Source organism: Pollicipes pollicipes, unplaced genomic scaffold (genome assembly GCF_011947565.3).
Source record: "Pollicipes pollicipes isolate AB1234 unplaced genomic scaffold, Ppol_2.1 Scaffold_4002;HRSCAF=4701_pilon_pilon_pilon, whole genome shotgun sequence".
NCBI classification, from domain to species: Eukaryota; Metazoa; Arthropoda; class Thecostraca; order Pollicipedomorpha; family Pollicipedidae; genus Pollicipes; species Pollicipes pollicipes.
The window spans coordinates 44,972,040-44,991,254 of record NW_023596420.1 but is presented as its reverse complement, the minus strand read 5'-3'; the positions used below and the strand labels follow the sequence as shown (position 1 = coordinate 44,991,254).

At 63.7% G+C, this 19,215-nt stretch overlaps 1 protein-coding gene across 1 annotated transcript; it reads right to left on the bottom strand.

Annotated features, from left to right (window-relative positions):
• Nucleotide 1: 1 nt before the first annotated feature.
• Nucleotides 2-12,971, bottom strand: LOC119094561 (putative leucine-rich repeat-containing protein DDB_G0290503; the record flags this gene model as incomplete). The annotated part of the gene is made up of 8 exons (XM_037217621.1): nucleotides 12,945-12,971; nucleotides 11,270-11,326; nucleotides 6,760-6,885; nucleotides 5,129-5,468; nucleotides 3,265-4,407; nucleotides 948-2,224; nucleotides 411-580; nucleotides 2-185 (listed from the first exon to the last, which is right to left on the bottom strand). Coding segments are annotated over exons 1-8 (3,324 nt in total), but the record flags the coding sequence as incomplete, so codon positions are not given.
• Between the last annotated feature and the right edge of the window lie 6,244 nt (nucleotides 12,972-19,215).

Sequence of the window (19,215 nt, the reverse complement as noted above, 5' to 3'; positions counted from 1 at the left end):
GCTGGGCGGCGCTGGTGGCCATCTCGATCTCTCGCCGCTTGTCGCGCTGGAACTGCTCCAGCACACGCTGCAGGTTCGTCAGCGAGTGTGTGACGTCATCCAGCTGCAGAGTGACGTCATCACGCTGGTGGGAAACCACCGTCAGCTGCTCCTGGAGTGACTCGATCTGCTGCGAGGCAGCCTCACTGGAAGAAGGGCATCCCTCCAATCAGCAGGGCTTCCGAAATGAATCTAAGCACTGCAGTGCGGGGCTTTAATGGTGGTGTACGCGAAGTGAAGCCACAGGAATCACAACGAAGCATGCCACACAACCGAGTGTCACACAAGCAACGACGACAGCTGCACCGTCAGAGAGTGGCCCCGTGCAGAGCTGGCCGGCGGGCCTGCGCACCGGCGGGGAGAGCCGGTACCTCTCCGCCGTCAGGTGCAGCTCGCTGCTGAGTCGCTCGCGCAGCGCCGCCGCGCGCTGCTCGGCGTTCAGCGCATCCTGCGTGTAGTTCTCCTCGATGGCCACCAGGTGGTCGCGCAGTCGGCGCAGCTCGACCTGCAGCCGCCGCTCGGTCTCCTCCTGCTGCGCCGCCTGCGGGGCGCGCCGCTGAGAGTCAACAGGTGCGCCGACTGGGTGCGGCTGGAGGACAGCCGCGTCCGTTGGCCCAGTCACGGCTGGCACGCGCCAGCAACGTACTGAGTCATGTGAACACCATCGGCAGACTCGGCAGATAGCCATAATCATACTCTACAGGAAAACGGCACAGATCCAGGTTAATTGAGTTACCTGCACGGTGAATTGACAACGGGCGCGAAATACTTCCTGAGCGTTAGAGCTCACTGCTGCCAAAGCAACTGCAATCAACGCTAACCACAATTAAAGGGCTAATATGAACTATAAGCGCTCCAACTTCGAGCTGTGCCAGCCCGCATTCAAACCAGCATCCATCCCCACGCACCTGCTGCCGCAGATCCTGGATGGCCGCGTTACGCTCCTGCAACTCGATGAGCAGCTGGTCCTGCGCCGGCCGCAGCTGCGAGGCCTGCGCCAGCGCCTCGTCGCGAGCGCGGCGCGTCTGCGCCAGCTCGGAGGCCACCAGCTGCAGCTGGGCGGTCAGCTGGTCGTGCTGCTCAGCGCTGTCCCGCAGCTCGGCGGCGCGCGCCTGCTCGGCGCCGGCCTGCGCCGCCTGCAGCCGCTGGATCTCAGCGTGGTACTGCAGGCTCTCGGCGTGCTTCTGGCTGAGCGCCGCGATCAGCTGGTGCCGCTCGGTGAGCCACACGTCTCGCTCGGCGGCCAGCTGGCGACGCGCCTCTGCCTGCTCGTCCAGCTGGCGGCGCAGCTCGTCGGCCGACTCCAGCAGGCTCGAGAGGCGGCCGGGGTCCGGCGACGCCTCCGCCTCCGCCTCCACCTCGTCCACCTCCTTGGTATCCACGTCTTGGCGCTCCTTGTCCGACGCGTCTGCCGGCGCCTCAGTGGTTCCAGCTTGAGAAACCTCCGCTTTGGTGATGAGATCCGCCTGCTCCGACGACTGCCTGCAGGTCTCCAGTTCGGCCTCCAGCTGGCGACATTTCTCCTGCGAAGTGAGCAGCTCCCCCTTGTGCTCCGACAGCTCTTGGTGCACACTCTCGAACTGGCGTATCACTTCTGAGTTCTTGGACTTCTCTTCTTCGATCTGCAATATGAGCTTCTCCATCCGCCTATCCGACTCTTGGATGGACATATTTAGTTTGTCCTTTTCTGACAATGCGTTGTCATGTTGTTCTTGCATCTCTTTCTCCATAATGCTTACTCTACTTGACAAAGTTTCCCTTTCCAGACGGACCGCCGCGAGCTCGGCGTGCAGTTTTGAAAGTTCTACAATTTCCTCAGCACATTCTGCCGCTTTCTTTTCCTCATTCCTGAGCCTGACTCTCAGCTCCGCAAGTTCGGCGTCTTGTATCTGCAGTTTGATGTCTAGCTCCTCCTTCTCGTACCGCAGCTGCTCTTCCTGTTCGTTGCGGCCGTCAGCCGCGTCCAGCTGCTCCTGCAGCATCAGCGCCCGCTGCGCCGCCTCGTCGCGCTCCAGCCGCGTCTCCTCCAGCTGCCTGGTGAGCAGGTGCCTGTCGGCCGCCAGCCGGTCCAGCTCCGGGTCGGGCTCGCGGCTCCTAGCGTCGGCGCTGTCCGGCGCCGGGTCGGGCGTCTGGCGGAGTCGCGTTACCTCCTCCTCCAGCTCGGCCACGCGCTCGGCGTCCCTCGCTGATCGTCTCCAGTTTGTCCGACGAGCCGGAGCACAGCAGCTGCTCCTGCTCCAGCTCCTGGAGCCGCTCCTGCAGCTGGACCCGGCCGCGCCGCTCCTGCTCCAGCTGGCGGCCCGTCTCCTGCAGGCTCCACTGTAGCTCCTTCAGACTCGTCTCCAACGAGTCGAGCAGCGCAGCCGTGCACGAGTGGACGCGTATATCTCCTCAGAGTTGAACAGCGTCATTATTTCGAGCAGGCGAATGGCAATTTGCCGGTTCTCGGCGGCAACGGGCTCCGCCGTGTCCAGCTGCGCATCCTGCTCGTCCCTCTCCGACTCCAGAGACTCCACTCGCTCGGTCAGACCTTTGACCGTGTCCTGCAGCGTGTCGTTCAGCGACCGAAGCTCCGAGCAGCGCTCGCTGGCTTCGGCTGCGCGCCTCTGTTCCGCCTCGAGCTGTGTCTGCAGATTCTGGAGAGAGGTGATCGCGGTCTCGTTACCCGAGAAATGCTGGCCGTTTTCCGTCTGTCCTTCGACGGCCGAAAAGTGGTGATCAGCAGTATTTAGGTCAGCAGTTTTTATTCGGGACAGTTTCGGCTTCCAGTTCCAAGTTCATTGCTTCAAGTCCACGATCCGACTAAGCAACGCTTCCTGGCCGCCATGCGAGGAATCGTTCATTGTCTGGGACTGTTCTGAGGGCGCTGCGCTTAAATGATATAGATTCTCTTCACGACCACTCCCTCGTTTTCGAATTTAGACAAACGCGTCTTCAGGCCAGCCATTTCTTCATTCACTGCTTTATGACTTTGCACGTTCTCGCTGATACTGGTCTGAAGGGTGTCATTTGAGCTTGAAGCTCCATGTTCTGTGCGTTCATTTTTTCCAAAGCATCCTCCGATTTCTTTAGAATGAGAACGGTAGCCTTCTGACCATCCTCAGCACATTTCAGAGCCCTCTTCAGCTCATCCACTTCAGTCATGAGCTTAGCCTTCTCCGCACTCTTTTCGCGCAGCTCCAGCATGGCCTGTTCTCCCGCTTCCTTCAAAGTAGCCACCTCTACTTCCCTCGCCCTGCAGCAGTTCTTCTCTCAATGCCGCTACCGCCTCGTGCTCTTGTAATGCCTCAGTCACTGAATCTTTGCTTACTGTCAGTCGGATAATTTCAGCATCTCTCTCCGCAATCTTTTGCTCCAGCTCGCATTTGGCCTTTTCAAACATTTGTTTATCTAGCAAATGCTGCTGTATTTCCTCTTTGGTGGCCGACTCTGTCTCTTTTACCAACAAAGCAGCTTCTCCTTCCTTCTGTCGCAGCTTCTCCTGCAGCTCATCCCTCGCTGATTTCAAAGAAGTAGCCTCCAGCTCCTTCTCCAGCAGTTGCTGTCGCAGCTCGTCTTTCAACGCCGTCAGTGAGGTCGCCTCTCTCTCCCAATTCTGCAGCTTCAAGAGCAGCTCTTGACCACCTGTTGACTCCTCTTGCAGTTTCTCTGCAAGCTCGTCTCTTGCTGATGTCAGGGAAGATGTCTCCTGCTCTTTCAGTTGCAGCTTCTTCAGCAGCTCATCTCTTGCTGATGTCAGGGAAGCAGCCTCTTGCTCCATCTCTTGCAGCCTGTTTTGCAACTCATTTTTAGCTGTCGCCAGTGTAGTCGCCTCCCTCTCCCACTCTTGTGATTTAAGTAGCAGCTCATCGCTAGCCGTCGACTCTTTCTCCCGCACTTTCTCCTGAAGGTTATCGTTTGCTGACAGCAAAGAAGTGGTTTCTTGCTCCTTCTGTTGCAGTTTCTCCAGCAACTCATCTCTTGCTGACGTCAGGGAAGCAGCCTCTTGCTCCATCTCTTGCAACCTGTGTTGCAACTCATCTCTAGCTGTCGCCAGTGCAGTCGCCTCCCTCTCCCACTCTTGTGATTTAAGTAGCAGCTCATCGCCAGCCGTCGACTCTTTCTCCTGCACTTTCTCCAGGAGCTCATCTCTAGCTGACAAAAGAGACGCCGCTTCCTGCTCCTTCTGCCGCAGTTTCTCCAGCAGCTCATCTCTGACTGACGTCAGGGAAGCAGCCTCCTTCCCCTGCAGCTTCAGTTTCTGGACCAGCTCATCCCTGGCCTGCTCGAGCAGACGGGCGTCCTGCTGGCTCTTCAGCAGCTGCTGGCCCAGCTCGTCGGCGGCGGCCGCCCGTGTCGTCGCATCAGCGTGCAGCCGCTGCACCTGGTCTGTAACGGAGGCCGGGCGGCCGTGAGTCAGCAGCGCCGCGCCCCAGGTGCGCCGTCGGCGCCGCCACAGGTGCCGCGCGTCACAGCCGCAGCTGCGGCCGCCAGCCGCGGCGCCGCCGCACCGAGCGCTGCCGCCCGGCCGCAGGGCGCGCTCGGGGTGGGACGACGGCCCGGCTGCACGGCCGCGCCGCCGCCGACGGGCACGACTGTGAGCGCCGCCTCCGGCGTTCGGGATCTGGGCACGCCAAGCACGGGAACAGGCAAGAACTCGCGGCGGACCGCTCGCGCCGGCAGCCGGGCTGGGGCCGCGGCCCTCGGCGTCAAGCGTCATTAGAGCCGATAGCGTATCGCCGCGTCCAAACACGATAGGCGCGTCGGTCGATTCATTAGGGCGCAGTAATCTGACCACAGGGCCCCGCCCGCCTGCCAGCGGTACTCGGGTATTCAGGAAAGCTTATCGTCAGCGTGCTCGGGAAGGCCCGCGCATCTGTCGGCGTACCCCCTTCTGATGCGTTCAGGTCACTGAGCGACCCCAACACGAAGCTTCGCCTACACTTCCAACTAGGTTTGATTAAGCTACTCGGCGGATCATTTTCGCTCCTTTGAAATGTAGCCAGCGCCCTCTGTGCTCTGGAGCGGCGGTTCTATGCCCTCGTAATGATGGGATGGAAACGGGAGGAAAACCGGAGCGTGCGTTCATTTCCGACTAAATCGCTCTTACCATTGGCCGCCTGGTTTTGAACGTCGAGTTCCTTGAGGCTGGCCAGCAGCTCGTCCTTCTCGACAACCAGCTCCTGCAGCCTGGCGCTGACGCTGTCCCTCTCAGCATACACATCTTGCAGGCTTTTGAGCAGCTGGTCGTTCTCAGCCGTCCGCTCCTGCAGGCTGGCACTGAGTGCCTCTCCCTCAGCAGTGATCTTCTGCAGACTGGTGAGCAGGTCCTCGTTCTCGGTGGCCAGCTGCTTCAGTCGGGCGCCGACCGCGTCCGCGTCGGGTCCGGCGGCCACCGGCTGAGCGGCGGCACCGCCGTCGGGCGCGTCACGCACCGCCTCGTCATCGCCCTGCGGCCGGTGACAGCGCCGTCAGCACCTGCCCCGTCCTCCCTCCCTCTCTCACCGCGACGGGGTGTCACGCTACTGAGAACTCCGAGGGGAGCACGCGTCATCGAAGCCTACGAACAGGAAGACACGCCGAGATAGGGACGCACGCCACTGAGCCGTCTAGAAACGGAAACAAATCACTCAGCCCTGCAAACAGGCAGACACGTCACTGAACCCTCTGGATAAGGAGGCATGTCACTCAGTCCCCTGGGCAGGTAAACACGTCACTGAGTCACCTGAACAGGGAAACACGACAATCGATACTCGACACAGGGATTCAGGTCACCGAGCTCTCCAGACAGGGAGGCATGTCACAAGGCCCGGGAAAAATGCGTCTGAGTCCGCTAGATCAGGAAGTAGCTATGTGCATGCTTTTGAACACTTGCTGCTTTTGCCGCTTTTGCTTTTGAACATAGACGGATGTCGGCATTGGACCGCATGCTCCAGTGTTTTGCTTTGGACATAGAATTCGATAGTAATTTGAACTGTGTGCCCACTCTTCCCTTACCTCCAATTAACAACTGAGGGAACGCAAATGGCCCCTCGCGTACAAAAACAGCACGCCACTGTGCACAAACGATAACAATCTGGATCACGTTTCAGTCTAAAACGTTAGAGAAACATAAACCCAAGGCCAGAGATCGAAAGCCAATAAAAGGCCTGCCGTCTCGGACGGCACGTGGCCGCGACAACACCGCCAGCTGTCGCCTGCCACACAGTGGCACCACTTGACGCAGCTGATATACTCCATCTGCATTTGCTGCCGAGCCTGGGCCGCACTGTCAGCTGATAAAACATGCGGGCTGCATTAATGGATACAGGTGTGCACCGGCTCACCGATCGATTGAGGCAGAGCGCCCGCTGGTCGGGACGGGGAGGGGGCCGCCCGCACGGTGCCCCGCCGCCCTCCCCTGGTACGGGCCGCGATATTGGTGCGGGAACGCATCACCTGGCGCACAGCGCTATCTTATCGAGGGCGACGGCGGCGGCGGCGGCGGCGGCGGGGCGACGAGCGTGTGGCCGCCGCCATCCGACGCCACGCCGACCCATGACGTCACGGCCCCTGGCGTCACAGCCCAACACCAGAGGGCGCCGGGCCTCGACGCGCCGACAGACCGGCCCGAGGATCACGTGCCACTGAGCGACGCCAACACCAAATGTGTGGGAAGGGCATGACAGAAAAATATACGTAAAAGCTGGGTGGCCCAAACACAAGCGTTTGTTTCGCAGTGCCCGGCACCGTGCTGCTCACCTGCCGCGAGCCTGCGGTGTCGGCCGAAGCCCTGAGCTGCTGCAGCTGCTGCTGGTGGCTGTCCTGCAGCGCCGACAGCTGCTCCTGGTGCCGGTCCACGGCCTGCTGCAGCTCCGCCTCCAGCTCCTGGCGAGAGGCGGCGCCCTGGTCAGGACCGTCGCGCCCGGCGGGCCTCGCCCAGGTCTGGTCCGCCCGGCCCGAATCAGCGGACTATCGGAGGTGCGGCGGCGGATACAAAGGCTCGGGCCACCGGCGGCATGCAATGGCCGCCAGGGACCACTGCAAAGGCGAGGTAATTCACCCCGTCCAGTAATCTGGGCGCCAAGGCCGGCATGTTAGGCCGCCACGAAAGCGTTCATCACGTGCCAGCGCTGCTCGTAAACATCTCAGGACGATAAAAGCTGCACTTCCACCTCACGCAACACGCAAGAAGAAAACAGACGGCGGCGCCTCTCGCCGGGGCTCGGCTGAGCGTGGGGCAGGGTGAGGCGCACCGGGGGAGGCCGCCAGGCTCCCGCACCCGCGCCCGCACCCCGCGGTGACGTCATCGGTACGGTCACCTGAGTCACCGGACCACAGTCACCCACGCCAGCCACCGGCGGAAAGGTCGGCGAGTCGGCTGACGTCGGGGCGGTGCCGGCGGGCCGGCGGCCGGGCGGCGACCGCCCGCCGCGCCGCCACGTCACGCGCGGCCGGGGGCGTACAGTGCGCTGACTCAGAGGTCGGGCTGCGGCGGAGCGACGTGGCCACGCGGTCCGGTCCGGCTCCGACGCGGCGCCGCGCCGACCCGACCCGACTCGACCCGGCTCGGCTCGGCCGGCCACCTCGGGAGCGCCGGCTCCCAGCGGCGGCACAGCCCGGCCGCTCCGGTCACGCCCGGGCTCGACGCGCTGACAGGCGCCGCCGCGGGTCGGCTGGGCCGAGACGGGCAACGCTCGGCGCCGCGGGCGACGGCGGGCCAACCTAAGAGCAGCCCCTCCCCAGTCTGGCACGGATGCGCGGCCCGTTAGTCAGTGGCGACTAACGAGAGTGCTTCCGAGCATGCCGGCCGAATCAGAAAAGGAGACGTTTTCCATCAGCACAATGCGCGGGGAGAATGCAACGAAGCGATGAAGCAACAAGTAAAAAGGCCGCTTTTTACACAACAGCGGAACAAAAAGACATAAAACTGGTCTTTTGGAACAGCCAAGCTAGTGAGGGGACACGCAGCCACCAAGTGTTGTCACAGCTCCACCTGGTGGGATGGCTGGAGGGAGGTTATCTGGAAGGCAGTCGGAAAGGCTAAGGGAACAAGCTTCAACTAAGGCCAACAATCTGCCGCCGGGTCAGTGGACGCGCGGTACTTTGCCACACTGCTGAACAATCGCTCAAATTTGAATAGAATTGATCCACGCGTGAAATGGCAGCGTAATTATAACGTCGCGGCGCCCGAGGCAATGTTTAGCCGAGTCCCAGAGTGCGTCATTAGCACAGCAGGTGCTGAAAGGGACGTAATGACTGCGACCGCACGGCTCGGATTTCAGGCAACCAACGAACGCTGAGAGGAGTGGATGCCTGCCTGGAGGGGGCGGGGGGGGGGGGGGGGGGCGTAATAATGTACGGGGGTGGAGGACAACCATCATTGTGACACATGACACATGGACGGAGAACACAGACTGATATACTCCGACAGTGGTGCGGGCAGATTAGAGGGAGGCCGCCGCGGCCACTGTCCCGAAAAGGTATCACATCCAGGGAGAGCCGGAGCTTCAGTGTGCGGGAAGAGAGCCAACATCTCTCCAGGGGGAACTGCAAGCTCTTTTGCGGTGACAACGACCACCGCATGGTGCGAGAACCCGCACAGTTCCACAGCGAGGGAGCGGACCACTTTCCGGAGGGGGGGGGGGGGGGGGGGAGGGGAGGGGAAGGGTGCGCCGCCGCGCTACGGGTCGACGGTCGAGGGTCGACGCTCCCGGCCGGAGGTTCACGAGGAAAAAGGCGGCGGCGGCGGCGGCGGCGGCGGCGGCGGCCGCACGGCCAGACAGACCTTCAGTCCGCCGCAATTTCTGGCGATTTTTGCAGCAAACCGGTCGGTCGGGTTGTCGGCTGTAGAAAAACGGCGGCCCGCCGCTGGGCGCGCCGTGACGTGACAAGGACAGGGAGGCTGGCGCCGCCGCCGGACCGCTGGCGGGCACGCGCCGCGCGTCCAACGGTCGCCGGTGCCGATCGGTTTCGCAACTCAATCTGGCCGGCCGTGCCAGCTCGGCCCGGCAACTGGAGTGTACAGCCGGCCGTGGGAGGGGATGCCAGCTGCGCTGGCCCCGGCCCGGACCGGCCCGGAGGCCGGCCGGCCCAGCCCCCGCCGCCACGCTTAGCTCCGCTGCGCCTGCGTTCCTCCCCCGTCAGTCCACCCACGCCGTCCGGTGCCTTGTGTGGCAGCACGGCGGCAGAGGAACGCCCGTCCAGCCGGCCATGGCGACCGCTGCCGGGCGAACGGCGAGCCGCCAGCGCCGAGCCTGCCACGTCGGCAAAGCTGTTTGGCACGGCGAGCTTGGTACACAGCCCCCGTGCCGACACTGGAGCCGAGCCGGCCCGGTCCGCCGCCGGCCGTGTGTGCCGCCCGGCGCACGCCGCCGCGCATGCTCCTGCGATGCGCACGGCGCGGTTGGCGGGGACACCGGCCGACGCCGGACCGCCGGCCGCTGGTCCGCGCGACGTGCGACGGCACACGTGCTGAGGCGCGCGGCGCTGCGGGCTGAGACTCGCTGCGTGTCCGCTTCGGAACCGCGCGGGCCGACCGGCTTACACCGGCGACGTGCCCTACGGCCCCTGATCTCCCACGAAGGGTACAGCGCAAATTAGCCCAAGTTTTCCAAACACCACGTGATGAGCGGATTGGAAGGCATTATGCATCTCGCCAGATACATGCCGACAAATGCGGTGCGTGATTTGTGGCTGGTAATTCCGATGGGACTAGAACAAAGACTGTGGAAGAACATGACGTTGATCCTCATGTGCCTGCCGGAAAGAGCATGGTTCAAGCACATGACACCTTGCAACGGAACGCCATCCGTCAACCGCGGAGGGTCGGTCCGAGCTCGACGGTGGGTCATGTGTCAATTACGCGTACCGGTGCCCCCTGACATGTGTCCGGAAAAGAGGACAAAGGGAGCACGCTGGCGGGCTGACATTTCGCGGCGGTCGCCGTGTCCTCCGCAGCCGGAGATGCCGAGCGTGCCACGTGGCCTGGTCCGAGACGGCAGCAGGCGGACGTGATACGGCGACGGCGTGATGTCGGCGTCAGGGTCCGGACGGGCCTGAGCCCAGGGTCCGGACGGCGCCGCGGGCCAAGCAGAGCCGCGGGGCGTGCCGGCGGGTGACAACACCAGGCAGGCGGGGGCTGCGCCGGTCGACGCTGCCCCCCTCCCCCCTCGCCCTCGAGGCAAGGCGTCCGGCTCTCCAGCCGTACCCGCGACTTTGCCCGCGGAGCCGCGTCAAATGCTGAGCTCCTTTCGCCACGGGTGGGCCGCGGCACGCCTCGGACCGCGTGAAGTGGCGCCCCCCCCCCCCCCTCCCTGCATGCGGGGCGCCGGCGCAGGGGCGCGCGCTGCACCAGCCGCCGGCTCGGCCCCGAGCGTGATGGCACGTTTTGTCGGCGCACGTGCCGCAGCTCGTGGCCCAAAGCGCACGGACGTGCCAGTCAGCCCGCACCATTGTCCGCGCACAGGTAAACGGGCGTACAGCATTGTCGCTGGTGTTTGGGACCAGGAACGCAGCGCCACCGGCAAACCCCCGCCACCGCGGCCATTGTGGCGCGACGGCTGTCAGAGGACGCGACGTGCGCCCGTCCGCGTGCCGGCGGCGCCCGCCCGCCGGCCGAGACCGGCCGACTGTCTCGCCGCCGGCCGCGGCTCCGTCCACAGCGCGCGAGCGGCCGGCCGAGCGACGCGCGGCGTGCTGGATCGCGGAGCAGAGGTCGGCACCGCCGGCATCCGGTCCCTCACCGGCCGCGGCGCCGCCCAACAGCGGCCGTGAGCTGCTATCCCGAGACTCTCCCGAAATACGTCACGTCAGCAGCAGAGGCGCGATCATAAGGCGCGATCATACCCGGCAACTCTACCGAGGCTTGGCACCGACAGGCTTAATCCGCAATTGATTAATTGCACTGTGCATTGGCCTGCTCCAGCGCTACCTCAATGCTCACAAAAATACCAAGACTCCACCAGAGTAATTTTCAACAGCCCGATCCCATTAATGCCAACGGGAGATGCGTCACGGAAAGTAACCGTCGTGTCGGTGACAAACACCGCGACAGATTACCAAGAGCCGGCAGCCACTAATACCCGTGTGACGTTAACTTTTCCATACCTTGTATCTGGCTTTTAAAATTGCGTAGAGCATGCGATGTTTCAACCCAAGATCCGACACTCCGCAAGCATTTAACAAAAACCAGCATAGCGCAGCATTCAGCCCCGAGATCCGAGGAGTGTTGCCCTGCGGCGGACGTGACGTCACAGGTTGCCCCGCTTACCTGGACTCTGGCCTGCAGCCGGCCGCGGTCGGGAACGCCATGGTGGTCGGGCTCCGCCTGGAACACGACAGGAGCGGCCGGTCAGTCGCGCCGCGCCACCGCACGCCGCAGATCGTACGGATGTGTGTCGGCGGCGGGCGAGGCGCTGCGTCACCGACCTCACATGCGGCACCGCCGGCCGGACGGGCGCGCCGGCTCCCGGCACTCATTCCGCACACTCCCCGGACACGGCACCGTCCGTCGGACGGGCGCGCCGGCCCCCGGCACTCACTCCGCGCCCTCCTTGGCACACTGCATCAAGACACGGCCCGGAGCCAGGCACACTCACACAGACACAGCCCGGCGGACGACACAGTCCCCCCAGACACGGCCCGGCGGACGGCCACACTCCCTCGGACACGGCCCGGCGGACGGCACAGTCCTCCCAGACACGGCCCGGCGGACGACACACTCCCTCGGACACGGCCCGGCGGACGGCACAGTCCTCCCAGACACGGCCCGGCGGACGACACACTCCCTCGGACACGGCCCGGCGGACGGCGACAGGACGACGGCTCTCGTGGGCGGACCCGTCCCCGGTCCGTGCCCCCCCCCCCCCCCTCCAGCCGGCCGCCGGTCGGGGCGGCACCGTCACGAGCCGGTGGCCGGTCACGGTGGGGCCCACAGACGTCGCGGCCGGAACTGCCAGCACGCCCCGGCGGGGCAGCGCCTCACAATAGCTGCCGCCGGTGCCCAGGAGAGCATCCGCCGCACCTGAACAGCGAAAACTTCAGGTGGCGTCGAGGGCAATCCGCCGTGGGAGTCGCACTGGCCATTCGATGCCGGCCGGACAAAAACGTCATTGCGGTGTCACAAGTCTGCGCCCTAAGCCAGGGAATGCTCTGGACCAGTTTGGTCGGTGTATGAATTAGGGTCTACGCCTCGTTAGTTGGAAAATGTCCGTTTTCAGATCAGGTATATCCGTGCGATGAGCAATTTGGTTAACATCCTGAATGGACATGATAACTGAGTATATACTACAATGAAATACCCATTCAGATGCTGCTTTCCACAGCAGGAAACTATGACACACGCTTTCAAACGTGTGCAAGTCAAGACCACCTCCCCCGGGCTATGTACATTGCAAGTCGCTCACAGATTCCTCACTGATAACGTCACTAGATTCCAACGCTGGGACACCGGAACTCACTTAAAGATGTGGGGGGGGGGGGGGGGCAACGACAACTCTTGAGCAATATTCCTTGTCACGTAACACAAAAGTGTTCATGATAAAAAGGACAGATGGAATGGGAACACTGCGTTTTCCATAATTCTGCACGGTACTAGTCACAGCTTGGCTACGGTGCCCTTCATGAACTGCATACAGGCCATAGGCAGCCGCACCGCCGACACAACGCCGGCTCCAACAATGCTCGCTGCGGAGGAGCCGGCGGCCGCAGCCGGAGCCGGAGCCCCAGCTGGTGCCGGTGAAGGGGACGGCGGCGGCCGTGGCCGGCCATGGCGCCGCGTGCGGCGTGCGGCGTGCGGCGTGCGGTGTGCGCGTGTTTTCAGCCGGCACGTCGGTCGACGGCGGCGTTTTTCCCCGGCAGACGGCTGATCCCATAATGAGGGGTATCGGCTGACACGTCCGTGTACGGGCGTGAACGGGCGGCCGGCCGCACGTGAGCGCACATACGCCGTGCGCCGTGCCGCCCCACCGCATTGTGCTCCGGGGCCAGCAGCGGCAGGTCCGGGGCTGGCGGTGCCAGCACTGCAGCGAGACGGCGGCAGCGACAGGGGAAGGACCGCGACCTGGGCGGAAACAGAAGCAGGGGCGAGCCCCGGCTCCGGGCACGACCGCGGCCGGCTCGCTGCAGCAGTACTGAGTCAGGGCAGCAGGCTGGAGCCAGCAAGCTGCCAATCCTTTTCGATGCCGATATCGAAAAAGGGAGTTTATGTATCCTGACCTTAGCCCAGTTTGGAAAAAACATTGGTGAATATTGCAACTTTGCGCAGGAAGAAAAGGCTGCGGCCCTCCATTGTGGAAACGTCCCTACGCGCATGCTGTTGAGGGCTGTTCTCGAGCTGGTATGATCATGCAGTGACCCAATTCGGTACCAACTCATAAATGAACGAAACTGGGACATAAACGGGAACAGCCCCTCGTTTGTCGCCAGCTCTGTCAAAACATCCGGTCAAGTTTTATGTGTAAACATTTTTTTGTCATAATGCACTTATTCGTTATTTCATGTACGCCGAGCTGACTCCACGGGACCATGTCATTCACTGCCATGAACCTGAACTGACAACTAAATGCATGGCGACGAAGCAAAAGCGCTTCCACAGTAAGATTTACCGGCTTTTTTGATGGACTTCATGTCATTTCATTGGTTTCGCGCATCTATCCTGTTTTTCGTGCAGTTTACATTTGGTGTCAAATAATGACCTCTTTGTATTCATATAGGCTCGTAAAAGGCTGAAGGACACAAACCCAGCCCTTCAAAAGCGTCGAGACAACGCTTGCAGAATTTGACAAGTCCGCAGAGACAATCTCACACGGGGTATGGATGCGCGCAACGAGGCCCAAACCCTCCCAATCGGACAACTACGAGAATCGCCGAGAGGACAGCTGCCGCCGCCTGTCGACAGCACACCAACGTCACGTCAGAGCCGGGAGCGGCCAGAGCAGCTGCGCCACAATCGCAGACAATGGGGCTGCCATCGGCGCATACCGGCGCCCGATCGACTTACTGGACACGGCCGGCTCGCGCTGCCCGTCGGTGGTGGGCGGCGATCAACCGGGCCCGGCTGGCTGGCACTGGCCCGTCACACCCGCCGGGAGCGGCGCCACCGCCCCGGCGCGCCGTCCGCCAGCGCCTCTCCGGGCCCGGAGACGGCGCGGCACTGCGGCGGCGGCCGGCGCTCGCCGTGCAGCGCAGAAGGAAAACGGGTTCGCAGGTGACGCAACGCCTGTCGAGGAAGCCGGCCGCCAGGAAGCTACCCCACGGGCGAATGGCGACCCCGGCGCCCCGGCCGTCGAGCGCCGCCCCCGCTCCGGCGGCCGACCGGCGCCTCTGAGAGCGGTGTGCCGGCGTAGCCCGAGCGGCGCCGGACGGCACTCCGGACCGGGCCGGACGGCACTCGAGCTGCGCCGTCTGCTCGGCGGGGCAGTGAGCGGACGTAACCCCGGCCGCGCCGGGGCGAGCCTCGCGGCGCCGCGGGCCGAGACGGGACCGCCGGCCGGCCGGCGAGCCCACGCCGGCGGCACGCGGACGCGATCCGCTCCACATGCCGACCAACAGGGAAAGTCGCCACCTCGCCAGGAAAAGACTGGCCGGGAGACTGGGCCGCTGCATTCTGCAGCCGCCCGACGTGCAGCGGCCGCTGCCAATCTCGCGGGACGCGCTCGCGGCCGACCTGATGCGGTCCGTCGGCCGGGCCGCCCCCCCCCCCCCCGCAGGATTAACACTGTCCGTACCACACGGCTCCGGTGAAGACCTGCCCCGGCAGCCGTCGAGCTGACCGTCGCCCCGAGCTGAGCGCTCAGAGGCCGAGGGCGAGGGTGTGCTGAACGATCTCCAATCGGGCAATATCCATCTCGAAGCAAGCTTTAGCACACAATCCGATTTCGACCGAGCGGATTGGTTTTGAGGCGCGTCCGAGTCGACCGCGGGGGGGGCCATTTCCAATGGGAACGACGTGCAGGCGGTTCTCAATCCGACTGCTCGCGTGTCCAGTTTGATGGCGTGCGCAGAGCACATGCCGACAAATGGTCGCAAACACACAGAACGGTTCGCCACAAAAAAGCGACGCTAACATTTCAATTATGCAATCGAGTCCCGGCTCCGCTCTCACCACGTTGTGACATCCTGCACACAAGCCTGAGTCCGCCGGGAAGTCGCGAATGTCAGCCACGCGACCTCGCAGAAGGCGTTTCAGATTTAAGGTCTCTATCCCACTACTTTTTGCGGGTTATATAACACACCCTGATGCCTTCCCTGGTTCAGTTCATATAAGGTTCCGACGTCAACAGAGCTGGTAGCCTCGGAAACGGCACCCCACATGTACTCAGAGCTAGGCAACCGACAGAAGGCACCATACACCACAACGCCAAACCGCGCTAAAACCGACATTCCAGCCCGGCCGCCATTACCGTTTGCAGAGCGAGTATCGTGTCCTATCGTGGCGGCGTGGCCTAGTCTGGCCTGGGCCGTCCTATCGCGGCGACGTGGCCTGGCTAGCTCCCGCTCTGGCGGCGCCACGTATGGCCGTCGGCCGGCGCACTCCCCCTCTGCTGGCGTCTCACACTGGCGGCCCAGGTGTGCGCCCCCCCCCCCCCCCCCCCCTCCCGCTCCGTCGCTCCGATAGCGGTTCGACGGCGATAAATGTTTGCCGAAAACACGCCACGTCGCCGGCCCGTCTGCGCGTCACGTGTCGGCGGTCCACACGGCCCGCAAACAGCGGCATGCCGCGGCGACGTACCGCAGCGGCACCGCACCGGCTCCGGCAGCGCGCCGCTCCGACTCGGTAACCATCCGGTGCCGCTTGCGGCACCGGTAACCATGCGGTGCCACTCCGGCGCCGTAACCATCCGGTGCCGCCCCGACTCCGGTAAACCATCTGGTGCCGCTCCGACGCCGGTTACCATCCGGTGCCGCTGCGACTCCGGTAACCATACGGTGCCACTCTGACTCCCGTAACCATCTGGTGCCGCTCCGACGCCGGTAACCATCCGGTGCCGCTGCGACTCCGGTAACCATTTGGTGCCACTCATGACTTCGGTAACCATTTGGTGCCGCTCTGACTCCGGTAACCATCCGGTGCCGCTACGACTCCGGTAGCCATCCGGTGCCACTCTGACACCGGTAACCGTCCGGTGCCACTCTGACTCCAGTAACCATCCGGTGCCGCTCCGACTCCGGTAACCATACGGTGCCGCTCCGACTCGGTAACCATCCGGTGCCACTCCGACTCCGGTAACCATCCGGTGTCGCTCTGACTCGGTAACCATCCGGTGCCACTCTGACTCCGGTAACCGTCCGGTGCCACTCTGACTCCAATAACCATCCGGTGCCACTCCGACTCCCGTAACCATCCGGTTGCCGCTCCGACTCGGTAACCAGCCGATGCCGCTCTGACTCCGGTTGCTGAAACAGCCGGGCGCGGGAAGCGGCGGCCGCGGCGGTCATGGCAGCTGCTGCCGCCGCGGCAGCCACGCCTGGCGCTGGCCTGGCCCGCAGCACAGCCGCCGACGTCGCGGCCCGAGGCCAGCGCGTGATTGTAGCGTCCAAGGGCGGCGCCGCTGCGCACAACGCACTCCCATCGCTCCGGCGCCAGAATCTGGTATCCTCGCATTGTTCGCGAGCATACGGCGCGCGCCGGCTGAAGCTTGTGCCAACAGGCTCCCGCTGCGAGCAGCAGGTCCATTTCCCAGCCGAAGGGCGTCGCTGCCTGCCTCACGAGGTGCACGCCACAGCGTCACGAAAGCCGGCTGATTGGCCCGAGGCAGGGCCGCAGAATTCAGCCGCACAGTGCAAGGGCATCTCTCCAGTCAACGGCCGCATAAGCCGTTTTCAAAAACCCGATAGCAATCGCGGAAAAGCCCCCGCTCCGGCCTGCACAAAGCCGGAGCCTGGGAACGACACGTTTCAGATTCGCCAGCTATGCCGGCGCAACGGCCGCCTCCAGCTCAGACCACGTCCCATGCAACGATTTCGCCGTCAAGCGGATGAAATGTGCGGCGGTCCATTCCGATCGGAAGAAAACTTTGGCAGTGAGGACGGCGTCCCTGAGGGGCGCCAGTCTCGGATGCCCAACGGACGCGCCGATGGGGACACGTGCGCGCTGCGCCCGTGCCGCGGCGGAGACGAGCGGGCCGCGCCGGCAGCTGGGACCGGCACACCTGGGCGCCACAAGACACGCATTCCGGATCGATAATGGCGCCGAGACGCGGCAGTCTCGCCGGTCGAGGTGCACGCGGGTGACGTCACGTGCCAGACGCCCCCGACCGCGGTCGCGTGGCGCTGCGTCTCGATGCTGAGGGCGATTTCGGAGCATGTATGACCGCAATGACGCCGATCAGTGGAGCCAACGGGGGAGGTGGCAGGCCGGACACGAAGCGATGGCTGGCATGGCAATACCAAGGGGCGGTACGGTCGAACATGGAATTCAAGCTTTCGTACCAACGCCATGCAATTTCACAACGCTCTGGCAAGTGGACAGTCTACGTTGCGAAACAGGAAACAGACGAGATGCCTGACGAGACGCCGTCTGCGCCTGCCCATAGCCGTGCACCGGTTCGTACCTGGCTAACGGGCTGGTATTGCACTGCGTCCCCCCACCCCCCTGCCACCAGTGAGAGGGAGCACAAAGCGAATGACAACTTATATTGAAAGTATCGTAAAAAACAACAATCGCCGAGTCCTCACGCAGGGTGAATTGTGAAAACAGCGGCGACAACAATGAACGCGTTAGGCTACGGTGAGCAGCAGCGCTAGATCCAACATAAATCCGACAACTGCGGCCAATCCGCCAGGATCCCACCAATGGAGGCCGGTCCGCCGGGCTCCGACAGCAGACCCCGGCGTGCTAGCGGGCCGCCGGGTTCGCGGCCGCCGCGCCGGTTTTTGCCGCCAGGCCGTCGGCCGGACGTGGTGGGGCGGCCGTCACACGTGTTTGCCGTACGTGGCGCGACGGCCGTCACACGTGTTTGTGGGGTCGGAGCGGCGGGCCATTGCTCCCCGCCTCGCCAGGTGTGTCGCCGCATTGTTTACAGGGGCCGCGTGTAAATGGGCGCAACACGTCCGCCTCCCCTCCCCCCTGTCACCTTCCTCGCGGCCGGCGGCGCCCACAAACCGGCGCGACGTCGAGTTTGAGCGGGCCCCGCCGGCCGGTCGACGGGGCTGCCGGGGAAACCTTATTCAATCCCCACTACCCTTCACTTCAGCGGCAGCGGCCCGGCGCCTTCAACCCGCCTTCTATCGCGAGGGCAGGTCAGGTGGATCATCAAGCGGTGGTCGTGGCCCTTGCCACCAGGGCCCCGAAGTGCACTTTGCGAACCGTCCGTCCAGAGAAGCCGCCCGGCGGCAGCGCTTCCAGCAGTCGCCGGCGAAGTCCAGCACGGCGCTGCTATCCCGGCCTTCAGAAGCCCCTGGCGCGAGCCTAGCAGCAACGCCCCAACCAGCCCAGCATCAGCGCTCCAACCAGCCCCGGCTGCGGCGTCTGAGCACGCGACCGAGGCCGCCGTGGGGCCCGGCTCGGCCGGCATGGCGCCCGGCTCGGCCGCCGCGGGGTCCGGCCCGGCCGCCGCGGCGCCCGGCTCCGTCATCGCGCCGCCTGGCCCGGCCTGGCTCGGTCGGCGGTCGGCGGTCAGCCGTCCGTGTCGTGCCGCGGCGGCTCAGCGCCGGTAATCCGCTCCTCCTTCCAGTTTTGCCTCTGATCCGCCGCAGTCTCGGAGCGCAGCAGCCCCGCCGGCCGCCGAAGGCCAGCTGGTTTTTACTTGGACGCTCGACGACGCCGCGTTTAATTACCGGCGGATCGCAGATGCACGGACACGTTGCCGGACGAGCGAGGCGCGGCGGTTCGCGGCGGCGAGGCAAGATGGCTCGCGACTCAGACCCTCACGCCCGGCCTCCGTCACAGATCACCGATCTACGCCACCAGTGACGGTACCGATGAAGTCAAAATGCTATCACGTCGTTAAAAAAATCCCCATCGATAAACCCTTCATCATGAACTGCAGGAATACCGATAAGTGGTTGAATCAAAGGAGAACTGATTTCCGACAGGACTGCGGGCAAGTGGCTGACTTCCAGCCAAGTCATTCTTAAGCAGCAACCACGACAGGGATAAACCCGGTTTAAAGGTTAGGAATGTAACGAGTCATGTGAAATCATATGAAGGGAATTGCTTCAAATTGCTTCAGCAAGACTTGGGAAATTCAGCGGCATATATCCAGCATTTCGCAG